Source organism: Odocoileus virginianus, chromosome 3, assembly GCF_023699985.2.
Source record: "Odocoileus virginianus isolate 20LAN1187 ecotype Illinois chromosome 3, Ovbor_1.2, whole genome shotgun sequence".
In the NCBI taxonomy this organism is placed as follows: domain Eukaryota; kingdom Metazoa; phylum Chordata; class Mammalia; order Artiodactyla; family Cervidae; genus Odocoileus; species Odocoileus virginianus.
Genome location: NC_069676.1, coordinates 41,012,417 through 41,040,313, shown reverse-complemented (window position 1 = coordinate 41,040,313; position 27,897 = coordinate 41,012,417). Strand labels below are relative to the sequence as shown.

Below are 27,897 nucleotides of genomic sequence, written 5' to 3'. Positions count from 1 at the left end.
GAGCCTCTGGCATCTGGTGTGTTCTTGCTGCCAGGTGTGGCTTCCATGCACAGTGGGGGTCACTGTCACCCCTAGTTGGGGGGTGGGGGGTCAGGACCTTGCTCTCCCTCGTGGACCCAGGGCCCCATGCTTCCAGACCCTTCCCAGTGCTGGTGATTACAGCCAGCAGCCAAGAGTCAGGCCCCTGCCACTAGCCACTGACGATCCTGACCCTCTGGGACCCATTATGACCCATATTCTAGTGACCTATTGACTACCCCCCCTCGCTTTTTTTGAACAAGGAGTGGTTTTCTAAATACAGGATGCAAGCATGTCTCCAAAGGACATTGCTGTGTGGGTTCCATCCCTCTTCCCCTCCCCAGAGCATGAGTACCCCAGGGAGGCCTTGGGCAACTGGGGAAGGGGCTTCAAGATGCAGGGGAGGGGCTCAGGTTGGGAGTGAGAGGAAAGCTTTCAGCTTGCCAAAACTGCTGGTCCACAGAGGCCGAAGAGCCTTTGCAAACCAGATTCTGCCTACTTGGGAAACTGCTGTCCCTTCTGTCACCATGTGGGGAGGGCCAGTGCTGAGTACCCAATGCCCTCTGCATAGGTGCACGCTTGGTGGTGGTGTCTCCTGGAGGCTGTTGGAGCAATTTGTCCAAGTCCCTCCCCAGGGTGTTTCTCAGTAAGCCCTGGATAGGGATGGAAGAGCGGGATACTGCTCGATGTTCAAGGCTCCCCAAGAAATGGGGGCGGAGGTTGCTGCTCTGATGGGGCGGTCAGCTCCTGTGTTGTGTCTCCACCCCATCATTCATTCACCCAACATCAGTTAGGAAGGCAGGACAGGCAGGCACATTTGGCCTGTTGGGTCACAGCTGGCCAGAGGGAGGGACTGACTCCAAAGCTGGGGAAGTAACTTCCTAATTTCTGTTCTTCAGAAGGTTCCTTAAAAGAATATGAAAAACATGGAGAAGGAAATGGCAACCCACTCCAGTATTCTTGCCTGGAAAAGTCCATGGACAGAGGAGCCTGGCGGGCTGCAGTCCATGGGATTACATGACTGAGCATGTGTGCAGGAGGGTGGAGGGAAATGGGTTGGTAGCAATAAAGTGGTAGAACTAAAAAAAAAAATGAGAAACAGCTTAGTCACCTCCTGTGAACCCTCAAACTTGCCCCTTCTAAGAGGACCCCACCTAGTAGTGCCTCACACTCACTGCCCCACCCTGGCCCAAGTACCGTAACTCTGGCCTGAATGCTGCCCAAGCCTCATTGCTGTCTCCCACCCCTGCCCCCTCCAAGAAGGCTCCCAGAGCCCTAGCTGGGTGCTGAGTAGGCAAACTCCAGGCTGTAACCCTCTGTGCTGCTTCCTGGTAGGATGGTCTCAGTGGTTCTAACAGCCTTCCCCAACCAGACGCCCAACACTTACCTGTGCATAGGAGATGCTCATTGAAATGGGATGAATGAAAGAGAACCGAGGCCCATGGGTCAGACTCAGGTCGCGATTATCTAACACCCCAAGTCCTTCCTCTGCCTCTAGCCTCTCCCCAACCCTGTGGCCCCACCCAGCTTCAACGAGGTCCAACCCACCTCACTGAGTGCAAGCTTTACAAGATTCCACCACTAAAGGACTTGCCCCTGTGTCCTTTGCGACCAGAGTTTCTTGTGAATGACAAACCTAGACAGAATGTAAAAAAACAGAAATATCACTTTGCCGACAGAGGTCCATATAGTCAAAGCTATGGTTTTTCCAGTAGTCATGTATGGATGTGAGAGTTGGACCATAAAGGCTAAGCCCTGAAGAACTGATGCATTTGAAAAGTGGTGCTGGAGAAGACTTTGACTTCTGACCCGTCTGACTCTTTGCGACCACATGGACTGCAGCACGCCAGGCTTCCCTGTCCTTCACCATCTCCTGGAGCTTGCTCAAATTCATATCCATTAAGTCAGTGATGCCACCCAACCATGTCGTCCTCTATCATCCCCTTCTCTTCCTGCCTCCAATATTTCCTAGCATCAGGGTCTTTTCCAGTCAATCAGTTTTTCACATCAGGTGGCCAAAGTATTGGAGCTTCAGCTTCAGCATAAGTCCTTCCAATGAATATTCAGGGTTGATTTCCTTTAGGATTGACTGGTTTGATCTCCTTGCAGCCCAAGGGATTCTCAAAAGTCTTCTCCAGCACCACTTTTCAAATGCATCAATTCTTCAGGGCTTAGCCTTTATGGTTCAGCTCTCACATCCATACATGACTACTGGAAAAACCACAGCTTTGACTATATGGACCTCTGTCAGCAAAGTGATATTTCTGTTTTTTTACATTCTGTCTAGGTTTGTCATTCACAACAAACTGTGGAAAATTCTTAAAGAGATGGGAATACCAGACCACATGACCTGCCTCTTGAGAACTCTGTATGCAGATCAAGAAGCTACAGTTAGAACTGGACTTGGAACAACAGACTGGTTCCAAATTGGGACAGGAGTACCTCAAGGCTGCATATTGTCATCCTGCTTATTTAACTTATATGCAGAGTACATTATGAGAAACACTGGCCTCGAGGAAGCACAAGCTGGAATCAAGATTGCCAAGAGAAATATCAATAACCTCAGATATGCAGATAACACCACACTTATGGCAGAAAGCAAAGAAAAACTAAAGAGCCTCTTGATGAAAGTGAAAGAGGAGAGTGAAAAAGTTGGCTTAAAACTCAACATTCAGAAAACTAAGATCATGGCTTCTGGTCCTATCACTTCATGGCAAATAGATGGGCAACAATGGAAACAGTGACAGACTTTTTTTGGGGGGGCTCCCAAATCACTGCAGGTGGTGATTGCAGCCATGAAATTAAATGATGCTTACTCCTTGGAAGAAAAGTTATGACCAACCTAGACAGCATATTAAAAAGAGACATTACTTTGCCAACAAAGGTCCATCTAGTCAAAGTTTTGGTTTTTCCATGGATGTGAGAGTTGGACTAAGCACCAAGTAACTGATGCTTTTGAACTGTGATATTGGAAAAGACTCTTGAGAGTCCCTTGGACTGCAAGGAGATCCAACCAGTCCATCCTAAAGGAGGTCAGTCCTGAGTGTTCATTGGAAGGACTGATGTTGAAGCTGAAATTCCAATACTTTGGCCACCTGATGCAAAGAACTGACTCATTGGAAAAGACCCTGATGCTGAGAATGATTGAAGGCGGGAGGAGAAGGGGACGACAGAGGATGAGATGGTTGGATGGCATCACTGACTCAAAGGACATGGGTTTGAGTAAGCTCTGGGAGTTGGTGATGGACAGGGAAGCCTGGCGTGCAGCGATTCATGGGGTCGCAAAGAGTCGGATACGACTGAGCGACTTAACTGAACTAACAGGTTTGTCATAGCCCCTTAATACAAAAACCCAGATTAAGACTCTTCCATCAAGCCCCGCTGTCAACGCCTCACTAGGCCTCGCCTTCGGCCCCGCCCCTTGGTCCCGCCTCCGTTAGCTCCGTTGAGCGAGGTCACACTAGGCTCCGCCCCCTTGAGCCTTGTTCGGCGTGGATGACTCTCGGTCCCCGCCTTCGGTATTGGCCCTGCTTCTGGGTAACGCCCTTCTTCCTTGGACTCACCTTCCGCTAGGCCACGCCCTCGACGTCCTGCACCGTCCTTGGCCCCGCCCGCTTTCTCCCCGTTCCTCGAGGTCACTGGGCCCTGCCTTCGGCTCCGCCCCTTTTGACCCTGTTCAGTTTGGCCTCGCTCGACCCCGCCTTAGGCCCCGCCCCTACTTTAGTATTGGCCCCGCCTTCGGCCCTAGACCCCGCCCTTCATCTCAGCTCCGCCCCGCGCCCGCGCCGCCCGTTTCAGGCCCGTTGGCCCCCGGCTAACAGCTTCCACCACGTCCGTCGCTTTGAACTCCAGCGGACTGCCCCAGGCAGCCCGGCCCCGTCCGCCCCGGCCCGCGCAGGTGAGCGGCGGCGCTTCCACAGCTGTGTATCTCCGTGGGCCCGCGCACCCTCTTTGAACTCCGCCGGGCCTGAAGGCCGGAGGCCGTGGCGGAGGAGGCGCCCCCTAGAAGTCCGCGCGGGCCAGGGTCCGGACGGGCGCCGGAGGTCAGGGTGTCTGCTGGACCGACATCTCCCGGTGCATTTTCCGGGGGCTGGGCAGCGAATCCTGCGTCGCTTCGCAGTGGGAATGCTCGGGATTTCCCCGGGGTTAGTGGGCGTTCTGGTGAGCCAAGAGTGCGGTGAGGAGGAAGCAAGTCCTTGTTGGGGGAGGCGTGTTGCCGTCCCCAGATACACTGCGTGAGTTCTGACCAGCACAATCCTCTAACCCCATCTGGCCCTGGCCGGGGTTCCTAGTGGCTCTGGTCCCACAGGCCGAGCCTCACTCACCCCGAGCCTCGTTTTTTCTCATCTGGCGAATGGGCACTGGCCTTCATCAAGCTCCCGGGAGGGTCAGCGCCGGCCCTGAGTCAGGCCCTCCCCCCACACCTCACCCCGGGGCCCTGGGGACACCAATGACTCAGACGCCAGCAGTCCCTGCTCTGGGAGGTTCCGGTTTCAGCAGGCAGCCCAGATAGGGGAAGAAGCAGAGAAAGGATGATCAGAGCTGGGATGGGGGACCCTGCAGGCAGAAGGGAGGCCCAGAGGAGGCGCCAGAACAAGCCTGGGCCGTCGGAGAAATATGAGCTGAGAGCAGATGGGTGAGGAGCCTCCAGTCAGCCTGTCAAGAGGGAACCGTCCTGCTGGGAGAGGGAACAGCGGGACCAGGGGTGTGCAGTGCTGGGGCTGTGGGTCATTTGGGGAGCTGCCAGAGGCACTGAAGGACTAGGAGGGGCCAGGCTCCTGGCTCTATGGAAGTCTGGTGGTTGCTGCCCCAGGGCCACACTCAGACCTCTTAGCCCCTTGGCCGCATACACTCCCTTTCGAGATATGACAGAGAACACTGGGGGCCCATTTAGTCTGTCAACAAAGAAATAGATTGAACACCTGACCAGGCTGGATGTCGTGTGCTATGTGGAAGAACATGTGTGCAGCCTTTCCAGAAGCGGCAATGGGGGGCTTGGACTACGGAGGGCTGTGCGGGGCTGTGGGGTGGGGAACAGTGGCCAGGTGACCGCAGAAGTGAGCAAGGACTCACAGCTGGTGACGGGACCTTCAGATTCTGGGGAGGAGACTCGCAGGTGGGTGTAGGAAATTACTTTTCCAAGAAGGTTGGAGTGGTGGGCACTGTACGGCTGCCAGTGTGACCTCAGGCCACTCTGCCCAACAGCCCCACCAGCATGGGCAGTCTCACGTACCGAGAAGACCTTGAAGAAGAGAAGAACTCAGGTGCATGTCTGGGCGAAGCGTGGGCATAGGGTGGGGGGAAAGGTGTGGGCACAAGGTGGGCTCCACCAAGGGGCATTAGAAAGTGCAGTGGCTGAAGTGGGGAGACAGGAGGCCCAGTGTGGGGTTCTCCTGGGGTTACAGACAGTTCAAAACCCTGGGACTGAAGGGTGGACTCAGGACTTGGAAGCCTGAGACCCAGAGCACCTGGGCTGGGCATGGAGCCTCCGACACCTTGGAGCTCATCCCTGGGGCCTTGTAGTTTACCCCTCTGTAGAAGGAGTGGGTGTGAATAGGTCTCCCATGGCCTAGGAGTTGTTTCAGGGTGGCTGGATCCTCAGATCTACCTGGGCTCCCCGAGCAAGTGCCTACCGTGTACAGAGGCTGAGGGCCCTCCTGTCTGTTTACCAGCTGGATCCCCTGGGGGCCCATTAGCCCTCCTCCGGGGTGTCATTGGCCTGTGTTTATCCTCCAGAGTTCACCTGGGAAGTGCAGGCCAACAACCAGGCCTACAACAGCCAGTTCAAGGAGAAGGTCTTTCTGTGTTGGCAGAGAAAGAAGTACAAGGTGGGCAGGCCTCCCCCATCCTTGCTCCCACGGGCTTTGGGGACCTGCCAGTGAGGGAGAGTGGCCACTGGGGCTCTGCCTGCTGGGTTCTCCCACTTGGTCCTGAGGACTGTAGTGCTGCCCTCGCAGAGTCCCTGGTCTGGCACGGGTGCCCCACGTGGCTCCTCTACCCTAAATACGTTCCTAGGCAGCCTTCAAAGTACAGTGTGTCCGTCAGGCTCTGCCTACCTGCAGGGAATCCTGGGGTCACCAACCCAGCTCACCAAGCCTGCTCCCAGTAGGGGCTCTATTCATGCTGTCCGTGGCTGGAGGCTGTGCCGGTGGGTGGAGGCCAGGTGGGGCTAGGCGGGCAGACCGCCACGCTAGCTCTCCTTCCAGAAGAACGTCATCCACACGGCCAAGTACAATGTCTTCTCCTTCCTGCCCTTGAACCTGTACGAGCAGTTCCACCGCTTTTCCAACCTCTACTTCCTTTTCATCATCCTCCTCCAGGTGAGGTGGGGGCAGCCCAGGAGTCAGTGCCCATGGTCACTCCACTCCATCTACCTGCTTGAGCTGTCTCCTCCAGGAAGCCCCCAGCCCCACCCCAGGGACTTCCCACCTTCCCACATGGCTCTGTAGACCCATGTGTTTGTCTGTGTGGTTAGTGGGTCAGTGTCCATCCCCCACACACTGGGAGTTCCCTTATGGCTGGATCCTCACTGCCCAGCCCAGGACCTGGAACACAGGACGTGCTCAATATCTATTGAAGGATGTGAGTGCATGGATGGCTCCTCCAGGTATGAAGAGGCCTCTGGACCCCTTTGGCCTCAGCAGGTCCCAGAGGGCGAGGAGGAAGGATCAGCTTCTAGGGACCCACTGGGTTCCTTCCTGGCATCAGGCTGGTCATGGGTGGAGATGGGTGAGCAGTGGTGGGTAGAGATGGGGCCCTGTGTGGTGCGGGAAGTTTCCAAAACACCCCAACTCATACCCAGTATCTCATTCTGATCTGAGTAGAGTGAGACACTGCTTTTATCCATCGAGCCAGTAAACACTTATTGAGGACCTACTGTATGCAGGTCCTGTTCTGGGCACTGGGGACCCAGTAGTGGCCCTGACACCTGTCTTAAGGTGGCTCAGGACTGGGGGAATTCACTGTCATTAAACAACATGGTAGCAACCAGTGATGGGGTGGGCCCCCACCCAGACTGTGCTGAGGGCAAATCTGAGGTTGCACAGAGGGGATCCCATGAGAGCCAAGGCCTTGAGGAGGAACAAGTGTGGGGTTGGGAGGGCTTCCTGGAGGAGAGGACCTGGTGCGGGGTGGTGCATGGAAGGAAGAGGAGGCAGTGATGGGCAAGAGGTCCAGGCGGGGAGAGGGCCTAGAGGGGAGTTGCCTGGAGGTGGGAACGGCAGGTTGTGAGGTTGTGGTGCTGGATGTGTGGGTGGGAGGGTGCAGGATTGGGGGGAAGGGTGGCGGTCAGGGTGCCCAAGAGGGTTGGCCGGCATGACCCATCCTCTGTGTCAGAGCATCCCCGAGATCTCCACGCTGCCCTCGTTCACTCTGCTCGTCCCGCTCATCTGCCTCCTCACCATCCGGGCCATCCGAGACCTGGTGGATGATATTGTAAGCAGGGACGGGGTGGGGGCAGGGTGAAGGCAGGTGGGTCCTCCTGACTCCTGGGTGTGGTGGGAGGAAGGCCCACACAGGCAGCCCCAGTGGGCTGTGTCATCCATTGTGCCCTGTGGCCACTGGGGCAGGTGCCAGTGTCCCTTCAGCACGTCATCCAAGTGTGCACACGGGCGGCCTGCAGGAAACCGCCCTCTTTCTGCTGTCAACACTCTCCTGGGGGCAGGGTCACTGGACAGACACCATGGGTTTGGGCTCTCTAGCCAGGCACCTGTGTCTGTCCTGTTGCCTAAGTGGCATGAGGGGAATTGTTGCTGCTCTGACCTACCCCCATCGGCTTAGGGGCGACACAGGAGTGACAAGATCGTCAACAATCGGCCGTGTCAGATCCTAATGGGGAAGAGGTGAGGCCGCAGCAGCTGGGTGCGTGATCTACCCAAGGGAGGCAACCCCAGCATGGCAGAGGAATGGACACTCATAGGGGGTGTGCCTGGAAGATCATCCAGCACCTTGGGAGCTCCTGGACATCCTGTGGGGCCAGGGAAACCCAGACCAGCACTTATTAGATGGCTGCTGTTTACTAGGCTTGGGGTGGGCCCTGTGAAGGGGCAGGGGCTGAAGATCCAACTGTTCACCCTCATGGAGCAGAGTTCAGCCAAAGGGGAGGGCAGGAAGGTCTGAAGGGCCTTGCAATCTGGGAGGAGGGAGCAATCCAGGGCAGGAGGGTGGGGGCTGGGAGGACTCCCCACCCCACCCCTGCCACCCCCACCCATGCAGCTTTCTGTGGAGAAAATGGAAGAATATACATGTGGGAGACCTGGTCTGTCTGCATAAAGACAGCATTGTCCCGGTGAGCTGCAGAGGGGTGCTCCAGAGACAGGGCAGTCCCCCCCCCCCACCCCGCTCCCCGTCCCTCACCCTGCTGGTCTCCCACACTCTGCCCCTATGCAAGGCCATCATCGCTAGTCAGGGAGCTGGGTGGGGGTTCGGAGGCAGGGCTGCCCCCTACCCCCCACCACTGGTCTTCCCCCTCTCTGCCTCCATACAAGGCTGTCATCTCCCACCCTGTTCCCCACCCCAGGCTGACTTGGTTTTGCTGGCCAGCACAGAGCCCAGCAGCTTGTGCTATGTGGAGACGGCTGACATCGACGGGTGAGACCAGGTCATCACTAGGGCTTTTGGGGACTTGGGGGCTGCACACCCAGCCCACTTGGATGTTGTGGTCCTTTGCCCTGGGAGCATGCGGACACTTGAATGCCAGCTGGGGCAATAAAATGCACCACCATTTCTGGAAGCCCATCTCCCCCACCCACCATGAGCCAAATGCCAAAGCAAGAAGGCCCAGGGTCTGGCCTCAGCCCTTTGGCAAACATACTGTGTGGCCTTGGGCAAGGCCCTCTCCCTCTCTGGGCCTCAACCTCCTGCTTGCAGCTGGTGCACAGTAGGTACTTAGGGAAAATGCCAGAGTGGCTCTGGAAAGAGGCTGGGCACTTCCTGACTAGGCACTGTCTGTCCCCACCTTTTGTCTTGCTCCTCTTCTTGTCACCAGGGAGACCAACTTGAAGTTCAGGCAGGCCCCAATGATCACGCACCACGAGCTGACCAGTATAAGGAAGATAGCCTCCTTCCAAGGTGGGAGCTGGCAAACCCATCCAGCCCCTCTGGGCTCTGTCTCCCCCCGTGCACCCATCCCCCGCAGTGGGAGCACAGGTTCCTCACCTGCTCGGTGGAGGGTGTTGTGCAGCTTCTGACATCCAGATGTGCACATTACCATCTATTGTCCTGTCTTATTTATTCCCAGACCATTGGGGCTGAGAGAATTTTTAGCAGACAGACTTCTTCCAGGTCCATATCAAATCCCTTAAACCAGTGTAACAGTGGAGGTGTTTCTGTCGTTATTACAAGGCGAGCTACAGCATTTGACCAAGTGTTACATTTTATTTTTAACCCATGACCACTTTAAAGCAAATGCTTTTGGTTGTTTATTCAAAAAGGCAGCCTATGGGAATTCCTTGGAGGTCCATTGGTTAGCACTTTCACTGCCAGGGCCTGGGTTCAATCCCTGGTCAGGGAACTAAGATCCCACAAGCCGAGTGGTGCGACCAGAAAGAAAAAACAAACAAACAAAAAAACAAAACCAAGGCAGCCCATGTACACTGGCTAGCAATTCACTTACATGTTGGGAGAGGCCCAAAGGGACATCTCCAGGTTTATTATTTTTTGCCAGGAAAGTATGACATTTCACACCTATTGGTTCAGTTACTGTTTGCTGAAACCCAGCAAAGGGATAATTTTTTTAAATTGTTACTATTTGCTATCATTATTTTCCTGTCACATTGCAAAGGCAAGTTACTCTAATTGGTTTTGGAGCATGCCAGAACCTTTCTCTCCAAGCACAGCCCCTCTGCTCCTGACATCCAGACACTGTTTGTGTGTCTGCTCACGGATCTGGGGAAATGCCTTGCCATCCTGACAGCTCTCTCTGGGTCCTGACCCACCCCCAGCTACCCCAGCATCCCTGCCCATTTTGCAGAGGAGGGGACTGCAGTTCAGAGGGGTAATGAGAGGTGTGGGCTTGCCCCATGGCTCCTCCTTCCTTCTCCCGCCCCTCCCTAGACAGATCTCATGTCTACCTTCAGGAAACACAGGCTCCAGCCCCTGAGAAGGAAGGGTGGGGGTCACTTAGGAGCCCTGTGGGCCCCCCAGCCCACTCCCTGCCAAATGCTGTCTTGGGCCAGCCTTTGTATGCTGGGTGGGTTTTGTCAAACAGAAGTGAGACCAGTGGCTGTACTCTCTCAGGATGATGGTGGACAGGCCCTCCCCTACTGCCTGCTGGGGGAACTCTGTGCCCTGTGTTTGGTCCCTGTAGTTTAGGGTGCTGGATGGGGGCACCCCTTCCTTCCCTCCCTCCTCACACATGTATTCAGCATTTACTGTGTGTCAAGTGCTGGACTGGGCCCTGGTGTCCCCAGCTCAACTAAGATAAGGCTGGTTCCTGCACTGGTGGACCTTACAAACATTTAAAAGATAATTATTGATTTGTTTGGCTGTGCTGGTATGTGGGACCTTTTTGGTTGTGGCATGGGAACTCTTAGTTGTGGCATGCGGAGTCTAGTTGTCTGACCAGGGATGGAACTTGGGCCCTCAGCATTAGGAGCAGGGAGTCTTAGCCACTGGACCACCAAGGAAGTCCCTCACAGACATTACCGATAGGGCTGCAGGAATAAACATCTGGTGACAACAGACACTGAGGGGGGGGGGCTCAATGGGGGGGACCATATCTGGCTGGAGGATCAAGGAGGGCTTCCCTGAGGAGGTGTGTGTACCACCACAGATAGCACACGCAAAGGCCCTGAGGCCAGGAATGCCCAGCTTGGAGCATCCAGGAGGGGGCTGTGTTGTATAGTGGGGGTGGAGGTGCCAGTGGGGCCGGTTTGGGGTAGTGTGAGGCCCGTGCAGGTGACCCTGGCTGGAGAATAACAGGAACATTCCCTGAGTCCCCCACCCCCAACCCGTATTGAAGAGGGATGGCTGAGTTGCACCATGCTCATGGCTCCCTGAACACTGGGTTGCCCACAGGGAAGGTGGTGTGTGAGGAACCCAACAGCCGAATGCACCATTTCGTCGGGTGCCTGGAGTGGAAGGGCAAGAAATACCCCCTGGATATTGGTAACATCCTCCTGCGAGGCTGCAAGATCCGGAACACAGACACCTGCTATGGACTGGTCATCTACGCTGGTACAGCTGCTTTCCAGGGACCCTGGGGCCTATTCTGTCTAGGTCAGGGGTAGGGGTTGGGTGTCAACCTTCAGGTGACCCCTGAAGTCATTGTCAGGAAGTCAGAAGGCTGGGTCTGGCCGCCGCATGTCTGCTGCTATGGGATGAAGGGCTCCTGGCGTGGTTTCTCTGGATTCTCATTTCTGAAATTGCAGGAATGGACATGTTGAGCCAGCACCTTTGTTTTGACTGGAGAAATGGGGGTATTTATAACAGATGGAATGATGGGTGGTGGAGTAGGTGGCTAGATGGGTAAGGGGTGACAGAGAAATGGAGGGTGGGGTGGATGGATGAGCAGATGGGAGAGTGGATGGATAAATGGATGGATGGATGGATGGACAGATGGTAAATGGATAGATGGATGAATGAATGGATGGTGGATGAATGGTTGGTGGACAGTGGATGGATTGGTGGATGGACGAATGAAGGGATGGGTGGATGGATGAATGGATGGTGGATAGATGAATAGATAGATGAATGGATGGGTGGATGATGAATGGGTGGTAGATGGATGGATGGATGGGTGGATGGAAATCTTGCAGGTTTTGACACAAAGATCATGAAGAACTGTGGCAAGATTCATCTGAAGAGAACCAAGATAGACCATTTGATGAACAGACTGGTGGTCCTGGTGAGCTCCTTAGACCCCCTGCCCTGGGTGGGGGGCCATGGAGGAGGGGAGCGAAAGGGCCCCACCGCACAGAAGCCCCGTGGCGGTCATCTTCCAGGCTTCAGGTTCCCTCCTCTGAAGAATATGCAGCCTGATCCCCTGGACAGGCCAGAGGATTTTTTCTTCAAATGCCAATTTGGAGGGGGCCGGGGGGGAAGGTTTTATAAAATAATATTTGATTGCAATGTTTCCAAAACCCACAGGAGATAATAAGATACCCACCTATCCACTGACCTTTAAAAATCCTTAATTTTTTGCCTAAATCAACTTTACCTTTTTTTAAATTATCGAAATAATAATTTTGCAGCTGCGAAATTCGGCAGAAAACCTGCAAATTGCCCTTCCCCTGGACTGACAGTCCCTCCCCACCCCGACCCACTGTCCATCCTGGAGCAGTGCTGGGGGACACCCGCTCTCCACCCCGTGCTTGTCCGTTCACACTAAGGGTGCGTGCGTCCTCGAGGTGCCTCGCTGCCGCCCAGGCCCCCTCACGCTGCGCCCTTCCTCCCCTCCGCACGCAGATCTTTGTGTCCATGGTGGTGGTTTCCGTGGCCCTGACCTTTGGCTTCTGGCACGAGGTGAAAGAGTTCAAGGCCCATCACTACTACGTGTCTGCCATGCACACTAACAGTGTGGCTGTGGAGGCCTTCTTCATCTTCTGGGGCTTTCTCATCCTGCTCAGCGTCCTGGTGCCCATGGCCATGTTTGTTATGTGAGCCCTGGGGCCTCCCGCCCCTTGCTGAGCCGGAACGGAAGGTGGGGGAGGGACAGCAGGCTCAAGGGCTAGGCGGTGCCCCCCTAACGTTCGAGTGCGCCTGCGTGCATCAGCAGGGCAGAATTCATCTACCTGGGGAACAGCGTCTTCATCAACTGGGACCAGCACATGTACTACGAGCCCCAGGACCTGCCCGCCAAAGCGCGAAGCACCAGCCTCAACGACCTGCTGGGCCAGGTGGAGTACATCTTCTCTGACAAGACGGGCACGCTCACCCAGAACATCATGACCTTCAAGAAGTGCTGCATCAACGGAGTTGTCTATGGTGGGACCCCGCCCGCGCCCCGCTCCCCGCGTGCAGGGTCTCACAGCAGTGACCTGGCATCCAGCATCCCACACAGATTGGTGCCCCACCACTATTGCCAAGGGGCTTCCTCTCACTTGGGGGTTGGTCAGCTATTCCTGTAAAGGACCCATGGGTCAATATTTTTGGCCACAGGCCGCTGGGTCTCTGGCCCCAGAAAGCAGCTGCTGCTCTCACCCAGACTCCAAATTTTTTATTTCATAGTATTTCCACTTGTTGCACAAGATAATATTCTTCTTTTCAGGTTTCTGCCAACTCTCTAGAAATGTGATAAACATTTATAGCCTTGCAGGTCACACAGAAATTGGTACCGAGGTGGGGGCATAGTTCACCAGTCTCTGGTCTAGTTGATAAGCAGCGGACACAGTTTAGACCAGGAGCCAATAGAGGGCCCCTCTGTGTGATACTGGGCCTCATGGGCAGCCCCATGACAGACCTGGGCCCCACCCTTGGGTCGATGCCACCTGACCCTCAGGTAGGGCACCAGGCCCGTGCTGAGCGGCACCAACCCCAGCAGGTCTCTGATGTTTCTAGAAGTGCTACGGACCCAGGTTTTTCTGTGAAATCACCCTATTTTTCAAAGTAGGTGGCCAAGTCCAAATTTTAAAAAGACACCAGGAGGAGGTCAAACCAAACATATTCTACAGGGCTGAACCCCACTGCCATACACCCTCCACCCCACCGCCCTAGAGGGGGTCCCTGGGACACATGGCTGCATCCTATTCTCCTCCAGGCAGAAGCTGAGGCTGGGGTATTTGGCGGCTTGGGGCGCTGGGTCCAGGGCACAGGCCTGGCTGATCTAGCTGCAGCCAGCAGCCCCAGGAAGCCTGGCCCGGGGAGGGGGTGCTGTGGGACCCCATGCGGACACTGGAAGCTGAGGCCTAAAGCTGAGTCTTTCCCCGGGCCCAGAGGAGACCCCAGGCAAGGTGAGCCCTGGCCGCCCCGGAGCCCTGGGTGGTGGGGGAACACGCAGTGACCCACCCAGGGCTGGCCTGTGCCTCACTGCCCCCACAGGAGAACCCCTTCCTTTGGAACAAATTTGCTGATGGGAAGCTGCTGTTCTGCAACACGCAACTCCTGCAGGCCGTGCGGGCCAACCAGGACTGGAGGGTGCGTGAGTTCTGGCGTGTGCTGGCCATCTGCCACACGGTGATGGTGCAGGAGATGAACAGTGAGTGCCCCCTCAACCCCGGGGGTGGCTGGGCTCGGACTCCCCAGATGCTTTCCCACCAACTCCCAGGGCCCCCTCATCACGATTAGAGAGCTCCCAGGCCCCCAGCCCAAACCCCACCTAGCCTCTGCCACCAATGGTGACCTGGCCTGTCATTGTACAGAGAGGAGGAGGGCTTGTGGACTGGGATGCAGTCACCTACTTTCTTTTATTGGGCTTAGAGGTCGTCCCACAAATACATGTTGGGCATTTCCTGTATCTGTTTCCTCCCTGTACTAAGCAGGTGGAGACAGGTGGGTGGTGGGTCTCCAACAAGGTCAAGCTCTCAGACTCCTCCCCGCCCTGCCCCCTCCCTGGCCAGACCAGCTAGTGTACCAGGCAGCTTCCCCTGACGAGGAGGCACTGGTTACAGCGGCCCGAAATTTTGGCTACGTGTTCCTGGCACGCACGCAGGACAGCATCACCCTGATGGAGCTGGGGGAGGAGTGTGTGTACCAGGTCCTGGCCATGATGGACTTCAACAGCATCCGCAAGCGGATGTCAGTGCTGGGTGAGTGCCCGTGGTCCTGGGTGGGGTGGGGGGAGGTGCGGAGGGGAGTGTATGTGGGCAGCCAGGCCTCTTCCTCCACAGTCCGCAAGCCCGAGGGCTCCATCTACCTCTACACCAAAGGGGCTGACACAGTCATCTATGAGCGCCTGCAAAAGAAAGGCGAGACAGAATGGGCCACAGAGGAGGCCTTGGCCGTGAGTCCCTGTGGGAAGGGAGGGTGGAGGGGTAGAGTCGAAGACACAGGGGCAGGGGAGAAGAGTGTGCAGAGAAATGGCCTCAGGGAAGCCATATACAGTTGGTCAGGTTGCACACTGTTCTGCCCAACACACACACACACACACACACACACACACACACACGCACGCACTAGGGGCTGAAGATGGAGCCCAACTTCAAGCTGCAATGCCCAGAGGGGATATCTTCTTTTGAGTCAGTCAGGCAAGGACACCCTGTGGGTGGGTTTTGCCCTGGATGCTGCCCCCCCTTTTCCAGCCAGGCCTAGATTCCAGGACACACTCAGCCCACTGTGCCCCAAACCTTTCATCTCCACAGATGAAACCCAAAAGCCTTGGCCCCACTTTCCAGGCTTCATCTTTCTGTTTCCTGCTGTTTGTCATCTCTAACCTGGTCTCCCTTCCCTCGAGGGGTTTCCCAGAACCCCAATTTCTGGTGTTGCCTTAGGGCCCTTGCACATGATGTTCTCTGTTCTCCTCTACTCAGGTGCTCGGCATCCTTCTGTCCTCGAGGTTCAGCCCTAGGTCCCCACCTCCAGGGAGCTCTTCCTGCCCTGACCCTGACATGGGCTGTCCTGCCATGCGGGCCCAGTCCTGAACCCATGGGTCCCCAGCCTCACCCAGCACAGGGCCCAGCAGGGCTGTTTGTGGAAAGAATGTCCTCTGTCTCTCTGCTCAGGAGTCTCCCAAAGTGCCCTACTCTGATGGGAGGGAGTGGTGGGGAGCAGATGTCTCGGTCCTGACCCACAACCGAAGTGCAGTCACAGCAGTGACCCAGAGCCCAGGAGCTCGGCAGGATGGCTGGGCTCAATTGCCCACAGTATGGACAGGGAAACTGAGGCATGAGAGGAGGTGCACACGCCTGTCTGGGGCATTCGACATGTCCACATGCAGCCACCCAAGCCACTGTCAGTCAGGAGCAGAAGCCAATCGAGGGGCTGCCTCTTGGGGCAAAAGACCTGGGGCAGGGTTGGAGCCTGGGAAGGAAGAGCTTCGATGGAGCCAGAGAGCCCTGGGTCCTCCCCTGGGCCTGGAGATAGAGCCCCACAGGATCCTTCCCGTGCCCCACCCCCTACCTCAGTTCCTTGAGAAGTGAGGCAGAGAGAGGGCTCCAGGGACGGCAGAATCCTGATTGGGAAGGGGTCTGGCAGGGTTTCACTGAGGGTCTTGCCTAATGGTTAGAATTTGCAGCACAAATCATAGGGTAGATGTTCCTGGCTAGGGGAACAGGCAGGCTGAGATCTGGAGGCAAAACAGAGTGAGTGGGGTGTCTAGGGGGGGGATGGGTTGAGACAGAGAGGGTGTGGAGCAGGGTGGCGTGTGGTCCCAGCCTCCCCCTGCCACCGGAGGACAGACTGTGTGGGTAGGGGCAGGTTGGGGGCCCAGGCAGAGGGAGAAGGGCTGCAGGGGTTCCCCGGAGTGGCAGGGGTGCCAGCGTCATCTGCCTGCTGGCCCCAGTCCTTTGCCACGGAGACCCTGCGGACATTGTGCCTGGCCTGCAAAGAGGTGGATGAGGAAGTGTATGAGCAGTGGTGGCAGCGGCACCAGGAGGCCAGCATCCTGCTGCAGAACCGCGCCCAGGCCCTGCACGAACTGTATGAGGAGATGGAGCAGAGCCTCCAGGTGGGTGGAGCCGGGGGCGGGGCGCCGCACCCCAGCCCTCCGGGAGCTGGGTCCCTGCTCAATCTGTCCTCGCCCACTCCCTTCTCCCCCCCAGCTCCTGGGAGCCACAGCCATCGAGGACAGGCTCCAGGACGGTGTCCTCGAAACCATCAAGTGTCTCAAGCAGGGGAACATCAAAGTGTGGGTCCTCACAGGGGACAAGCAAGGTGGGTCCTAGGGTGGCAGCCCCCAGCGCAGGGAGAAGGGAGGCCCAGGGAGGACTCATCCCGTCCCAGAGTCACCGTCAGGCCCTCCGTGTTGTCTGAGTTCACTGTAGCCCCCTACTGTGTGTCCCTGGGAAGGGAGAACCAAGACCCTGGGTGCCTCTCTTGGGTGGGCTGGTGCCATGCTGAGCACCTCCTGGGGATTTGGCCCCCTTGGCAGCACCATTTGGTGGGGCCCTGGTTACCTCCCGGGGCTCAGAGAGCACTGGGCACCTGCCTGGAGCTGCCCAGCCACCTCGGGGCCAAGTTGGTCCTCTGGCTCTGGAGCCCTGGTTCTCCCAGCCCCTGAGGCTTCTTGGGGGGGCCTTCTCTGGGCATTGGTGCCTGCAGGGCTCCATTGGGACTTCTGTGGGCGGGAGGCACGTACACTCCAAATATTTAGAATGACATTTAACAGCTCTAATGGTGTGAAGACCAATCTCCAAAGTGGATTTTTTTTTTTGGCCGCATTGCCGATCATGTGGGATCTTAGTTCCCCCATCAGGGATGGAACCTGGGCCCACTGCATTGGCAGCATGGAGTCTTAACCACTGGACTGCCAGGGAAGCCCCACAGGCTGGATTTCTGTATTCATTTTTTACTTTTTTTTTTTTTTCCTTTTTCTTTTCTTTTTTTTTTTTAAGAAGTTAAGTCACGTTTTTCTCTGCACCCTCCCCCCCCCCCCCGCCCCCAGACATTAAATCATTTTGTGGGGATCCTAGGCACTGAAATGTCTAAGGTTAGTGCCTTGACCTTGGCCCCAGACTCACCTGCCTGCAGCCGCCCAGCCCCAGCCTGAAGTGGAGTCCTCGGTATGCTGATCTGGAAAGTCTCAGGGCTGACTCTCATTGGCTGCCGTGGTCACATGCCCTCCTCTGAACCAATCGCTGTGGCTAGTGGGAGGGGCATGCTGCTGTGATGGGCAAGGTGGGTGGGGTTGGCCTCCAGGCAAGGGGGCCTCCCCGCAGGGGTTGAACTGGGCTGGTTTGCAGAGACAGCCGTGAACATTGGTTTTGCCTGCGAGCTGCTCTCAGAGAACATGATCATTCTGGAGGAGAAGGAGATCGTGTAAGAAGTGGGGATGGGGTGGACGATCCTGACGGGGGAGGGGGGTCAGGGTGAGGATGGGGCGCCCACGACACAGCCATGGCCCTGGGGTCTGCCTGGCCAGTCTCCTTGGGGCTTGGGTGTGGGTGCAAGGAAGCCTGTGTGGCTGACGTGGCTAAGGCCTGTCTGGGCCCCCACCCCCACCCCTGTACAGACGGATCCTCGAGGTCTACTGGGAGAACAACAACCTGCAAGGTGGCAAAAAGAAAGAGCTTCCCCTGCAGTTCAAGATGGCCTTGGTCATTAACGGGGAGTTCCTGGTCAGTGTTAGGTCAGAGTGGACAGTGGGGTCCTGGTACCCCGGGGAGGGGCCTGGGAGGAGCTGCGGTCTGAAGCTGGAGCTGCTTCCACTGAAAGGCTCTCAGATGCACCATTGGACCAGCCAAGGTGATGGCTACCCTGAGAGATAGTTCTCAGCTGGGCCGGAGCAAGGCTCAGGTCTGGCTGGAAGGAGGGCACGGTTAGGGCTTCACCGGGGGGAGGGGGCGGGAGAGGGAGGGGTACAGCAGAGTGACCTGCCCCTGTCACCCGCGAGCCAGGACCAGCTACTGCTGTCCTTGCGCAAGGAACCCCGAGCCCTGGTCCAGAACGTGAACGAGGACCCGCTGGAGTCCTGGCAGGAGCTGGAAGAGGAGAAGGTGGACTTCCTGCAGGCCAGGCGCCTGTCCCTCATGTGGCGGACACTGGGGATCCAGCTGCGGAGCTCGGGGCTGATACCCCAGCACAAAGACTCCAAGATCCTCCGGATCGCTGAGGAGCAGCGGGAGCGGGCCTTCGTGGAGCTGGCCTCCCGATGTCAAGCGGTCATCTGCTGCCGCGTGACACCCAAGCAGAAGGCCCTGATCGTGAAGCTGGTCAAGAAATACCAGAACGTGGTGACCCTGGCCATCGGGGATGGCGCCAACGACGTCAACATGATCAAGAGTGGGTGGTGGGCAGTGGGGCCGGGGGAGGCTGGCAGCAGGTGGGAGTGGTGGGTTGGGGTCCCCCGGCCGACAGGCTTGTGTGTGCCCCTGCAGCTGCAGACATCGGCGTGGGGGTGGCGGGTCAGGAGGGCATGCAGGCAGTGCAGAACAGCGACTACGTGCTGGCCCAGTTCTGCTTCCTGCGGCGGCTGCTGCTGGTGCACGGACGCTGGTCCTACATGCGCGTCTGCAAGTTTCTGCGCTGCTTCCTCTACAAGACGCTGGCCAGCATGATGGTCCAGATCTGGTTCACCTTCTACAGCGGCTTCACTGCCCAGGTGTGCTGGAGGGAACTCCCTCCCCTCTAGGGGATGCTGTGTCCTTCCTGTAGCCTCCAGGAAGGCAGTAGGCATGCTCCCACTCGGAGGTCCTCGGGGGCAGAGCGTGCTTGAAGCCACAGAGCAAAGCAGCCTTCAATCAATATCTGGCTGCATTAACAGAGGTATAGAATCTACATAAAGTGGGGGATGGTTCCGTGCCCAGCTCTGTGCTGAGCATTTTCAGGGATATTTGGCAAATTTGAGCTTTGAAGCAAGGGCAGGACAGGTGCTCCAGACATACATTCTTCAAGGGGAAAAAATGAGAACCTGAACCTCAGAGAAGGTAAGATTGTAAGGACTGGGTCCCTGACTTCAAGATTCTTGACAGTATCATGGTGAATACTAGATGTGCTCTCCAGAGTGTCAGAGGAGTCATACATAGGGCAGTGATGTCCCCTGTGGTCTGAAAATAGACTTTCATGAGACAGAATGGCCTCCCTGTCACCAATACCCAGACAGCCAAGAGGGAGCTTTACAAGAGCGCTCTTCATAAATATATATTTTTGTTTTACCTTTTATTGCTAGGTATTTTATTCTTTTAGATGCTACTATAAATGGAATTGTTTCCTTAATTCCCTTTTGACATTGCTTATTGCTGCTGTATAGGAAGTGGTACCATGTGGTGGTTCAGATGGTAAAGAATCCACCTGCCAATGCAGGAGACACGGGTTCGATCCCTGGGTCAGGAAGATGCTCTGGAGAAGAAAATGGCAGCCCACTCTAATATTCTTGCCTGGAAATCCCATGGACTGAGGAGCCTGGTGGGCTATAGTCCATGGGGTCGCAAAGAGTCAGACAAGACTTAGCAACTAAACAGCAACACCACCACTGGTGTATAGAAACACATTTTTTTTTGTCTGTGCCCTGCAACTTTATTGAGTTTGTTTTATTGGCTCTAGTAGTTTTCCTGTGAGTCTTTTGGGATTTTCTGCATGTAGATCATGTCCTCTGCAAAAAGAGACAGCTCTACCACTTGCTTTCCAATTTGGATGCTTTCTATTTCTTTTTCTTGCCTAATTGCTCTGGTGAGGGCTTTTCCAGTGCAGTGTTGAATAGCCATGGTGAAAGCAGGCATCCTTGTCTTGTTCCTGATGTCAGAGGGGACGATGTTTAGTCTTTCTGTGTTTATTAACTGTAATTAATGTTCCTTCTCCCCCATATATTTATTTGAACATTTACTCCTATCAGTATGGACTCAAATATGTTCATTTTATTCTGTGCCTTGTTGCTCATTATGTATCCAATTTATCCCTTTGCCCTGTGCCTGCTCTTCTCTGAGCATGTCCTCACTTTCTGGCACTTCAAGAGCTTCCTGGCTCGTTTTGTCCTTTCCTTATCCCAAGCCTGGAATGAACCATTCCCTCAAGGAATGCCAGTTCTCTTCACCAGAGAATGATAGTTAGAAATCAAGGTCTAAACACGTGGTGTGCTCATCGCACGTGATGCCAGTATCCTCCCTGTAGAAAGAGGCAGGAGATATACACATACTAACCTGTGTTCAGACACACATCTACACCTGTGCTGTACTGACCTCTCTATGTGTATGTGAGTTCACACTGATACCACAGAACAAGGCTCAGCTTAGCCTTTTCCACATGCTTATTTGTGAGTCATCTCCAACGGTGAAAAACTTGATTCTGGTAAAAAAAATTTTTTTTGTTGTTACTTATTTGTTCAACCCCAGAATGCACCTAAAGCCATTCTGGGAACTGAAACTGATGCTTTTTCACTTGTCTGGATTTGTGCATTCAGGAAGGGACTTGGTCTGTTTGTGAGATCTCTTCCAGCTCTGTTAACCCATCACTGACTTCCTAAGTCAAAAATGATCTAGGGAAAAAAAAAAAAAAAGATCTAGGGACTTCTCTGGCAGTGCAGTGGGTAAATCTCCATACTTCCACTGCAAGGGACACAGGTTTGATCCCTGGTTGAACTACTATCCTGCATGATGTGCAGCATGGCAAAAAGAAAAATTTAAAACACACTCTCTAGCCATTTTCCCTCCTGTAAACTTTGTATTAAAGTCATCACTTGAAACAGACTCCAAGGTGCTACTTTAAAAGCACTGAAGTGAAAGTGAAAGTCAGTCCATTGCATCTGACTCCTTGCCACACCATGGACTGTACAGTCCATGGATACTGGAGTGGGTGGCCTTTCCTTTCTCCATGCCTTTTCTCTTCCACTCTTTATCACTTCGTGCAGCCCTGATCTTAGCCCCAACCTTGATTGTCACTTGACTCTCGAAGTCACCTGGCATCCTCTCCAGGTGACAAACAAGCCTGGATGGGTCTCCTTAGGTAGAGATTCGTTTCTGCCTCTGGCCGTCTGGCTCTGAAGGCTGAGTGCATTCTCCCTCCCCTCCCTTGTCTGCGTCCTCCACCTTCCTACCCAGCCTCTGTACGAGGGTTGGTTCCTGGCGCTCTTCAACTTGCTATACAGCACCCTCCTGGTCCTCTATATCGGGCTCTTTGAGCAGGTGAGCAGCTCCGGGTCTTGCCTCCTCCTTCTCTGTACATGTTTCTTTTTCTGGGGCCTGGGGTGGGGCAGGGGCCATCCCCTTCTGGTCCCAAGAGCCAGCTTCCGCACTGTGAACTCGCCAGGATGTGAGCGCAGAGCGAAGCCTTGAGTTGCCAGAGCTGTACATCGCAGGCCAGAAGGACGAGCTCTTCAACTACTGGGTCATCCTGCAAGCCATCGCCCATGGCACAGCCACCTCTCTGGTTAACTTCTTCATGACGCTGTGGATCAGCCAGGACTCAGCTGGGCCTGTCAGCTTAAGTGACTACCAGTCCTTTGCGGTGGTCGTGGCCCTGTCCAGCCTGCTGTCCATCACTATGGAGGTAGGAGTGGCCATCTGCCTGCCCCTCCCCTGGTGGGGTGGGCCTTGGACAAGCTAAGGTCTTTCCTGGCAGTGACCTGCCCCTTCACAGACCCCGGGAGCTGGGCCTCCATCCTCCCCACCCCATCCACCTCCATCCACCCCATGGTTCCCTCCCCATCCCCCCTGCCTTAACGCCCCTTCCTTGTGCAGATCATCCTAATCACCAAGTACTGGACCATCCTGTCTTTGCTGGCCATTTTCCTCAGCCTCTGCTTCTACGTGGTGATGACCAGCCTCACCCAGAGCTTGTGGCTTTTCAAACACTTCCCCAAGAACTTCCCATTTCTGTGTGAGCCCCCAGCAGGGATGGGGCAGTGATGGTGGGGGGCCTGTTGGAGCAACCTCTCTGCCCCTCTGAACCTCAGGCTCCTTGGCCATGCAGGTGAGGTAGGTGGGTGTCTGTGTGTGTGTGCAGGAAGTGTCAGTGTCTCCTTAGAATTTTCACCTCCTTTCCCTGGGGTGAAGGGAAGAGAAAGAGATAGGGTGTTGGAGCGGAGAGGCACCGAGCAGGCTCTGGTGAGGCCATAGCCCAGGCCAGCTGTGATTCTGCCCTGTTGCCAGACGCTGACCTCAACGTGCTGTCCCAGCCCCCCATAATGCTGGTGATCCTGCTGAATGTGTCACTGAACACCCTGCCTGTGCTGGCCTTCCGGGTCATTTACCAAGCCCTCAAGAAGCCACAGCGCAAGGTGAGGGGTGGGGGTCCACGCCACACATGGAGGACCCCAACAGCCAGAGCCTGTGCTGGGAACCGGGACTTGAAGGAGAGGCAGAGATGGGGCAGAAGCAGAACCCGACACACACCCAGTGTCCCCACGAGGGACCAAATGACAGGCAGAAGGGCCCCAAAGTGGATGCTGTGGTTCCTGGGGTGGATGCAGTGGGAGCATAGCCAGACTTCCACCTGGAAGTGACTGGGGCTTGGGGGCCGAGGTAACAGAAGTGATTTGGAGATGGGATAGGCAAACGAGGGACTCGGGGTAACCCAGTGTTCATCGGTGGATGATGGGTAAACAAAATGTGATATATACGTACAGTGGAATATTAGCCTTTAAAAGAAGGAGAGTCTGACACCTGCTACAACATGGGTGAATCATGAGGGCGTGATGCTCAGTGATGGAAACCAGACACAGAAGCCCAAATACTGTCTGATCCCACTCACAGGCGGTCCCTAGAGGAGTCAGATCCATAGAGACAGGAAGCAGATGGTTGGGCCAGGGGCTGGGGGAGGCAAGGGGGTGTCATTGTTTCATGGGGAGAGAGTTTCCATTTGGGAAGATGAGAAAGTTCTAGAGATGGGTGATGGGGATGGCTGCACGACAGTGTGAATGTGCCACTGAGCTGTGCACCTAAAAATGGATAAAATGGTACATCTCATGTTATATGTATTTTACCACAATGAAAAAAGGTGGGAGATGGGACTCACTAGCCATAGTATCAGAATCTAGAAGGATGAGTTGAAGCTGGGATGGGCCCCAGAGTTGACTTGGAATGGTGGACTGGGACATGGCCACAAACCTGCCACCTTCAGCCACACAGGCTGAACATGGGGCTGCCCCAGAATAACTTCTGACTTTGCCACCAGAGGGCACTCAAGGCCAGTGGTGGCTGGCCCAGAGTTAAGTCCCAGGGAAAGGACTCTGATTAGCTGGTCCAAAGTCAGGTCCATGGGGAGGAATCTGATTGGTGGGTCCAAAGTCAGGTTCCGTGAAGGACTCTAGCTGGATCAACTTGCCTAGGAAAGAGCTTGGACAATCAATAGTGGCCAAGGACTCTGATTGGCCCTCACTGGAGGGGCAGGTGATCTGAAAGTCATCAACATGGCTTGGGAGCCTGATGACTTCTACACTCTCTTTTGTTCTGTAGGAAGAGGTAGAGAAAGTCACAAGTGAGGAGATCACCGTGGAGCCTGTGCCCTGTATCCGCAGGGAGTCACGGGCCCGGCGCTCCAGCTATGCCTTCTCCCATCGGGAGGGCTATGCTGACCTCATCACCCAGGGCACGATTCTGCGGAGGTCAGCGGGGGTCAACAGTGACATGCTGGTTGATCACACAATGCCACCTGATGAACCATCTGGGAGCATGAAGGAGTCCTCGTGGTACCCAAGGAAGATGTCATTTCTGGGGAGGAAGAGGCACTCACACCATGGGAAGGTGTCCTCTGAGGACATGCAGCCTCCCTCTGAGGTGAGCTCCTCCTTGACCATGGATGGGCAGTCTGCCCCTCATCCCCACCCTCTCAACAAAACCTGGCCATCTGGATCTTCACAGGAGAAGTTGCCATATTCTCCTGAGAGCCTGCTGCCAACTGAGATGCCACTGTCGACTCTAGAGAGCCAAGGTACCTCTGTTGAGAGCCAGATGCTGCCTTCGAGCCAGATATCCCTGCACAACCAGCCAGCATACCTGCCACAGGAGAAGGCATCCCTCTTGAAGATCCGGAAACTGTCCTGGAAGAACTGGCCGTACATCTGGCAAAAGGAACCCGAGCCCCGCAGGGAAGGGATATTGCCAGTTTCCAGCTCAAATCTTAGTGCTGTGATGGAAACTGTACCACCAAGTGCAAAAGGATCATCCATCAGTGAGCAGTCAATGGAGGTGGAGCCCTCACCTGTGGAGAGGGAGCCATCACCTATGGAGTGGCTACCAGAGCCCAGTGGGGACCAAGCTGTACCTGATCTGGCAGAGCAGCTTCCCTGACTCCTGGGGCATCAGTGACTGCTCAGGCATAGTAAGTGTCATCCAGCAAGCATGAGGCATCCCCTGAAGACAGGGCTACACCAGCTCTTCTTTCCCTAATAAATCACAGTCTGTCTGACCCTAGGACTCCTTGAGATTCCCTCTTCCTATACTTCTTTTTGTGATGCCCCATGGAAGTCTTTTCTGGTTTAAGGGAAAAAAGAAAAAGAAAATCAAAACACTGTCCTCTAGTGGTATAATGGGGAATTGCGGGGAAAGCTGGACTGCTTTGTGTTTTTTTTTTTTTTTTTCCCACTCTGGGATAGATAATGTGGATAAAAGCTTTATTGCTCTCAGAAGGGAGGAAGGTGCAGAGCAGACTGCTTACCAGCGCTGGCTTCCTGCCTGCTGCTTGTTGTCCTGTCTTGGCACAGTTTATAAGGCCCTGGCACCACCCAGCCTCTCCCTCCACCAGGGTGCCCTGGTTTCTTCTCCTCAAGCAAATCACTTTACACTTGGTGCTCAGAAGGTAGTGGACAGTGATGCCTCAGAAGCAGAGCCCACAGGATCCTGAGGCTCCGTGGCCCAAAGGCTCCATGGAGGGTGGAGCGCTGTGGGGGTGGGATCTCAGGGAGGGCTGTGTTCAGAGTGGAGAGGCCCACTTACTCTTTCCCTCTTCCCCTTCTCCCTTCACAGAGGTTGGGCCCCATGCTTCCCCTTCCTACGCCAACCCCTACCCCTACCCCCCACATTCAACCAATGCACAAGCCCAGGTGAGTGACTAGAAAATAATTTATTGGAGAAAAACAAAACAACAAATCCAGCACAGCAATGGTTCACAACGATGAGGATTTTTTTTTTTTAACTTTTAAGTCTGTCACCTGAGGGTGAGGTGGAGGGGTCTCTATTTGGATGACCCAAATTGTGTGTTCCCCGAAAGCTGCCCTAGTGTCCAGTCGTGATTACACACTCAGGGCCATGTGGCCTCTTGACCCTCCCTCACCCTTGGCAGAGAGAATCCCCCTGCCAAAGACCAGCCATTTGGGTGAGGGGTCTGCTGGGGCCGCAGGAGGAGCCCAGGAACTGATAGGTTGGTGTGACTGTAAATGCTTTGGGCAAAGAATATGAGTGGCCCCAATTCCAGCCTGTGCAGGGGCCCTAGAACACACTCCACCCACCCCCATCCTCATTTCAGGTGGGTTGAATCTGCAGCCCCAGGCCCAGCCTTCCAAACTCAGACCTTCTGACTTTCAGGGAGTGAGGCTACCCCACCTTCCTTATCTGGGGCCTATCCTAGAAACTAGGCTCTCCCCTGGTGGGAGCATGGGGCCTGGAGGCAGAAGTGGAGTCCAGGCCAGGAGACTGCTCCAGAGCCCCTTTCCATGATTTCTGGGGGTACCCTCTGTTCTCTAGGGTCCTACTGTGGGCTGGAAATGGAGCTCCACAGGTGCACCACCCACCTCCCAGGCCAGACAGAAAGATGAAGTCATGCCTGGACAGGCCCTAGGAGGCTGGGGTGTCTAGGTGGAGTCCGTGTAGGGCGGGTGCCTGCCTGGGGGGTGGGGGTTGTTTCAGGAGGGTCCTTTGGATGTGGGGAAGTTGGGGCACATCCCCGCCCCCCACCACCCTGGGCGACATGACTCAAATTGGCTGATTGTCTGACTCCTCTGAACAAGACACTTGGGAATTCATGCTAATGTGAAACCCGACCGGCCCCAGGGGTGGGGAAGTGGGGGACCCAAGGTGGCAGTGACGCCCACTGGCGCCCCAGGACCAGAATCCGGAGGGACTCGGCGCCAGGAGGTGGAGACGTGGGCATGCAGGTTGAGTGCCTGTCGCCTGCCTTCTCCACCTGAGGCACGTCCATGCGCCGCCGGCTGGAGACAGATCCTTGGAAAGGGAGAAAGTAGCATAGAGCAGCGCCATGGAGCACCGAACAGCGCCCCCTGGGGCATGAAACACAAGATGCGACGCGGAATCCTGGGGCTCAGCCCCCGCGTGGCCCCGCCCCACCCCCCACCCTGCCGCCCAGTACATCATCTTCAAGAAAAAGTACATTAGTCATGCATCAAATCAAATTCCATTGCGTCTTTTTTTCACTTTTCTTCCTTTTTTCCCTTAAATTACATTTGAACACAGAACACATAGAATAATAAATAGTCTAATAAGACATGACTCCAAAAAACAAGAAACAGAACACGCCAGAGAACAGAAAGGTACCCCGCTCTCTCTCTCTCTCTCTTTCCTAAAGGACTCATTGAAATAAGAAATCTGTAAACGCCGCTGGTCCTTCCTCGCGCTCTCCTGGACTCTCTCGCTCACGCTCCCTCGGCCCTTCGCCTCTGACCACCCCTGACATTCACCGCGTCTCCCACGGAACTCACCAAAGAAACGACATACCATCGTCTGCAAAATTATAATTTAACGGTATAAAGCTTCAAGTCACGTATTCCAAAAACTAGCTAAGGATTTTTTTTAATCACATAAACTATACATTAAATATCTTGAGGTATTTCAGAGAAAATTGTCAAAGGCTCGAAGGAGCTGTGCTGGAAGTGTCATTCCCTGCCTGGAGAATGGTCTTTGGTGTGTGACAACCGGCTGGGTAATTGGGTCGAGCAGAGGGAGGGGGCCTGGCCAGGTGGGGGGGCGGTGTCAGGAGGGAAATGGTGTGTGTGCCGAAGCACAAGTGTGCACATGTCATCGGGTGTTTGAGAGGGACGTATCTGTGACCAGAGTCAGTGAAGCTTAAGGGATTGATCCCTAGAAGGGCCCCAGGTCAATTCCTAAGTGTCCAGCAGGGGAAAGACCCAGGCCCTGGCCTCTGACCTTTGGGTCTTGAATGCAGGATCAGCAAGTGACTTAACCTGCAGAGAAGCCCTGAACCCAGCTAGCAGGTGCTCTGGCCAGTGGGGTCCAGGTGCCCCTACTGGGTGGAGGAAGAAGCTGAGCCCACCCAGACCCCAGCCCCCAGATCGGTGAGTGGTGTGCGCACAGGAGTGTGTATGTGTGTGTCTGGGGGGAGAGTTCGTTGCCAAGCAGGAAACGGGGACTCTCAGGACTCTGCCCCAACACCCAAAGATTCTAGAAGCATCACTCAGATCCGGTTGCTTGCTTGAAAAGCGGGGAGAACAGCGAGTCGATAAGG

The 27,897-nt window shown here is 55.3% G+C and overlaps 1 protein-coding gene across 2 annotated transcripts; it reads left to right on the top strand.

Annotated features, from left to right (window-relative positions):
* Positions 1 to 3,937: 3,937 nt before the first annotated feature.
* On the top strand, positions 3,938 to 24,888 carry ATP8B3 (ATPase phospholipid transporting 8B3). Of its 2 annotated transcripts, none has more exons than XM_070465336.1 (29): positions 3,938 to 4,253; positions 5,224 to 5,282; positions 5,755 to 5,846; positions 6,225 to 6,338; positions 7,354 to 7,452; positions 7,798 to 7,859; positions 8,233 to 8,305; positions 8,537 to 8,607; positions 9,005 to 9,087; positions 11,035 to 11,193; positions 11,775 to 11,863; positions 12,424 to 12,614; positions 12,731 to 12,942; positions 13,891 to 13,907; positions 13,996 to 14,152; positions 14,514 to 14,702; positions 14,784 to 14,896; positions 16,394 to 16,558; positions 16,653 to 16,764; positions 17,793 to 17,868; positions 18,062 to 18,167; positions 18,447 to 18,831; positions 18,927 to 19,150; positions 21,582 to 21,665; positions 21,790 to 22,029; positions 22,221 to 22,359; positions 22,632 to 22,759; positions 23,937 to 24,257; positions 24,342 to 24,888. In XM_070465336.1, the coding sequence occupies exons 1-29, from the start codon at positions 4,144 to 4,146 to the stop codon at positions 24,768 to 24,770; spliced, it is 4,299 nt and encodes a 1,432-aa protein (XP_070321437.1). In that variant the 5' UTR covers positions 3,938 to 4,143; the 3' UTR covers positions 24,771 to 24,888. The 2 variants fall into 2 exon arrangements, with proteins under 2 accessions (XP_070321437.1, XP_070321438.1); XM_070465337.1 differs by lacking the exon at positions 3,938 to 4,253 and adding an exon at positions 4,551 to 4,654 and having other exon boundaries at positions 12,734 to 12,942.
* The last annotated feature ends 3,009 nt before the right edge of the window (positions 24,889 to 27,897 follow it).